General features: G+C 41.4%; 1 protein-coding gene across 1 annotated transcript; it reads left to right on the top strand.

The window, feature by feature from the left end:
• Positions 1-2,513: 2,513 nt before the first annotated feature.
• Positions 2,514-3,059, top strand: LOC106339025. The gene has a single exon (XM_013777862.1). It carries the CDS (start codon positions 2,514-2,516, stop codon positions 3,057-3,059), a length of 546 nt encoding a protein of 181 aa, XP_013633316.1.
• The last annotated feature ends 1,349 nt before the right edge of the window (positions 3,060-4,408 follow it).

Here is a 4,408-nt window from a genome sequence, read left to right as displayed (position 1 = left end):
TGTTATGTCTCCACGACTCCTTGGATTTGCAGAACTATTGTTGGATTGTTGGAGGCGACTTTAATCAAATCCTGACGCCTTCGGAGCATTCATCTCCAACTGTCAATGCTCAAGATCTTCAGATGTACCAATTTCAAGACTGCTTATTGCAGACTGGGCTTTTTGATCTGAGATATAACGGTCCCTGCCACACATGGAAAAACAGTCAACCTGACATGCCTATTGCAAAGAAGCTTGATCGACTTCTCACCAATTGCAATACTATCTTAGCCTACCCCCACGCCACAGCCATCTTCCTACCCCCAGACATATCAGACCACACCCCATGCCTTCTAGACCTTGCTTTCCAGTTACCTAAAGCGGGAACCCAACCTTTTAAATTCCAAAACTATCTAACTAAACACCCGGAGTTCACCATGGTGATACACGACGCTTGGTCTCGGGCCGGAAGCAATTGCTGGACTCTCACTCAACTTTGTTGGAAGCTTAAGCTCATCAAAATAGATTTGAAACTTCTAAACCGAGATAACTTTTCTAAAATCCAAGAAAGTGTTAAGTAGACTTACAATCTGTTACAAACTGCGCAGGTACACTCTCTTCAAGCACCGAGCCAACAGTTGTTCCTGGAGGAAAAGGATCTACATGATCGATGGATCTTCCTAAGACAAATAGAGGAATGTTTTTTCAGACAAAAGTCAAGAATTAACTGGTTGCAAGAAGGGGATCTGAACACTACCTACTTCCATCGTATCTGTTAGGTTCGAGCAAGCTACAACGCAATAAGGTCATTCATCACTGCTGTGGGCATTCAAATTACTGACCCCCTTCAAATGAGCCAGTTGGCCATAGCACATTTTCAATCAGTCTTGGGACCTCTCAGCTATAGACCGCCTCATATTGCTACCCAACCATCTTGGTTTGCGCTACTCACCAACTTCAGAGTATCAGCACTGCAGTCGCAACAAATGTTGTTAGTTCCTATAGCCTCAGAGATAAAGAAGCAGTTCTACAAGCTAAATCAAAACAAGGCTCCGGGGCCTGATGGTCTTCAAAACAATCTGGGACACTCTAGGAGCAGAGGTTGTAGTCTCGATTCAACACTTCTTTGCATCCTCATTCCTACCAGCCGCAGCCAACGCCACCATCCTCTCTCTCGTTCCTAAATTCCCAGGAGCAAGCAAAATCACAGACTTCCGTCCTATCTCATGTCCCAACACGGTCTATAAAGTCATCTCAAGACTGCTTGTTACTCGCCTGAAGCCCTTCCTACCTGAGCTCATCTTGCCTAGCCAGACAGCGTTTGTCAAAGATAGACTGCTGGTTGAAAATACTACACTGGCGAGTGAATTAATTCATGGGTATCACAAGCATACTGGGTCCAAAAGGATTACCATTAAGGTTGACATTGCAAAGGCGTTTGACACACTGTCTTGGGAATTCCTCCTCTCCTGCTTGGAAGGTCTTCAAGTACCTCAAAAATTCATCTCTTGGATCAAAGCCTGCATATGCACAACCAGTTTTATGGTGGGTTATAATGGAGTTGTTAATGGCTACTTCAAAGGAAAGAGAGGGATCAGGCAAGGAGACCTCCTCTCTCCCTACCTCTTTGTCATAGCCATGAACTTCCTCTCTCTGATGTTAAACCAAGCAGCCCAAAATGGAAAAATCAAGTACCATAACAGATGTGACAGAATGAAGCTTACCCATCTCTCCTTCGCTGATGATCTCCTGATCTTCATCGATGGATCCTTCAGCTCTGTCTAGAATGTACTTCAGGTACTAAAAGAATTTGAGTTGAGATCAGGCCTTGCGGTCAGCTTCCAGAAGACAAACTTCTATGCCTCGGGCTTATCAGATCAGGAAATAAGTACTATTCAAGCGCCTACTGTTATGCTGCACGGCTCCCTTCCTTTCCGTGATCTAGGTGTCCCTCTGAACTCAAGAAAGCTGTCTATAGTGAACTGTGAACCTCTACTCCAGCAAGTCAAATCTCGCCTCTCCTCTTGGTCGGTTAAAACTCTGTCTTTTGCGGGGCGGCTTCTCCTAATCAAGACGGTGATTGCGGGAATCACAACCTTTTGGTGTTCTGCTTTTATTCTACCTAAAGCCTGCATCAACAAGATAAACTCAATGTGTGGCTTTTTCCTTTGGAAAGAAAATTTGGAGGGTCATCACTCAGCAAAAGTGGTGTGGGACACAGTGACACTAACAAAAGAGCAAGGAGGCTTAGGGATAAAGGACTTACATGTGTGGAATAAGGCTTGCTCAGTGCGACTCAATTGGATAATCTTTTTCAGAGAGGACTCGGTATGGGCAGCTTGGTTCAAGGAAGTAGTACTTAAAGGCGCTCTGCAAAATTATTGGACAGTGAAACCAAGCCAATCAAACTCTTGGTTAGTTAATAAACTGATCAAGCTGAGAACGGAGAAGTACCCCTTAATCAAGATGAGGGTTGAGAATGGAAGGTCGGTCCGCTTTGGCTAGATAATTGGGCACCCACAAGCTCCATAACAATGTCGCAGGTCTTCCCTGGTGGCCGTCTAGGAATTCCGCTGAATGCAACCATCGCTTCACTGAATCGAGAGGGGAATTGGAGATTACCACCGGCTAGGTCAGAAGCAATGCTTGAACTCTATGCCTACATGACAACAATTGAGCTTACCAATCAACAATATTACTACGAATGGGAGATACAAGGAACAACAACCACAAAATTTAGCACGGGAGCAATCTACACTTACTTGCGAGGTACAATTTCAGAACCATCTTGGACTAAAGCAATTTGGTTCCCTCGAGCTATCCCGAGACACTCTTTCCACTTGTGGTTGGTGACTCTTGATCGGTGTCCAACTAGAGATAGAATGATCCAATGGGGGATTCAAGTAGATCATACCTGCCTCCTCTGCAATTTGGCTCCCGAATCAAGAGATCACCTATATTTTGACTGCTCCTACGGCTTCGCACTCTTGACAATGGTAAAAACGCGATGCGAATCACCCCCAGGAGATCTTGGAGTCAAACGATCGCCAAATGGAGACGCTACCTCTGCGGAAAGCTGAGCGTCTTCTTACACTCCTCTCATGGCAAGCAACTGTGTACTGGTTATGGAAGGAGCACAATGACTGTCACCATAACAACACCTTCAGGTCGGTTGATTCCATCTTCTCTTTGCTTGACTGTCTGATTAGAAACAAAATCCAAAGCTTTAGGGAATCAAATCCTACCCTCTCCTCACAGATGATGCAGCGTTGGTTCGAAACAACTCCAACTCGATCAACTCCTTCGTAAGCATCGACACAACTTTCTCCAACTTCCTAAACTGTCACCGATTCACTTTCTTGGGTTGGTGGGCCTTGCAAACATGAAAATTCTTTATTTGAGTTTTCTTGGGCTTTTGATTGTGTTATGTGGAACCAGGCATTTGCCTGAAAACACTAGCCTTGGGCTTGTAATATTTTCTTTTCTTAGTATAAATGAAAGCCAGCTTACAAAAAAAAAGAAGATATTTTAATCAAAGCAAATATGCTTTAAGTGAACCAACACTTGTCGAGCACTTATTAGAAAATTATTACTGTACTTAGTCCTCCTATACATTAAAAGAGAAGTCACTTTAGTGATTTCTGCTGAGGTGGCACTCATATAGAGCTTCTCAGGAAAAACGTTATAATTCTATTGGCTGGTTTTTTTGAATTTTTATTTTTCATTTATTTTAATCAATTGCTTATGTAGACAAGCCCAAAACTATTGTCGATTTCGTTAAGCCCATATATAGCTAGGGGATAATAATTATCGATTTAGTTTAGCATTAGGTACCCGTTCGGGTTCGGATCAGGTATTTCGGATTTTCAGATATTTCGGTATAGAGGTATAGAACCCGTTCGGGTATTTCTATACTTCGGGTCGGGTTCGGGTATTTTTAGTTCAGATTCGGCTATTTCGGATCTGGTTCGGATATTTAGATTTTGAAAAAAAAAATTAAAATTTTCATTTCTCAAGTTTTTATATTTAAAAATATAACTTTCAGCTAACTAATTTTTTATTTTTAATAGATTGAATAGTTAATAGATTTGGACATAACATTTTAAAACTAAAAAGGCATTAATTTAGTTATTTTTTTTAAATTTCGGATGTAACTTTTTGTTAATTTTTTAAATAAAAAACTTGACATGCATTTTAAGTGAGTAGCAAATCATTTTTTTTCGTAATTGTATGTATATCATATGAACTTAAAGTATGTGTAGTATCAATATAAATATTTTATATAAAATGAGATATGTAAACTAAAAATATAAGGTTAATTATACATATGTTCGGTTATCTTCGGATATCCATTCGGGTTCGGGTATTATCCGTTCGGGTTCGGGTATCCAATCTCTCCTTATTCAATACCCGTTCGGGTATTTTGCTA

This window comes from Brassica oleracea, chromosome C4 (assembly GCF_000695525.1).
Source record: "Brassica oleracea var. oleracea cultivar TO1000 chromosome C4, BOL, whole genome shotgun sequence".
In the NCBI taxonomy this organism is placed as follows: Eukaryota; Viridiplantae; Streptophyta; class Magnoliopsida; order Brassicales; family Brassicaceae; genus Brassica; species Brassica oleracea.
This window is presented reverse-complemented; position numbering and strand designations above follow the sequence as displayed.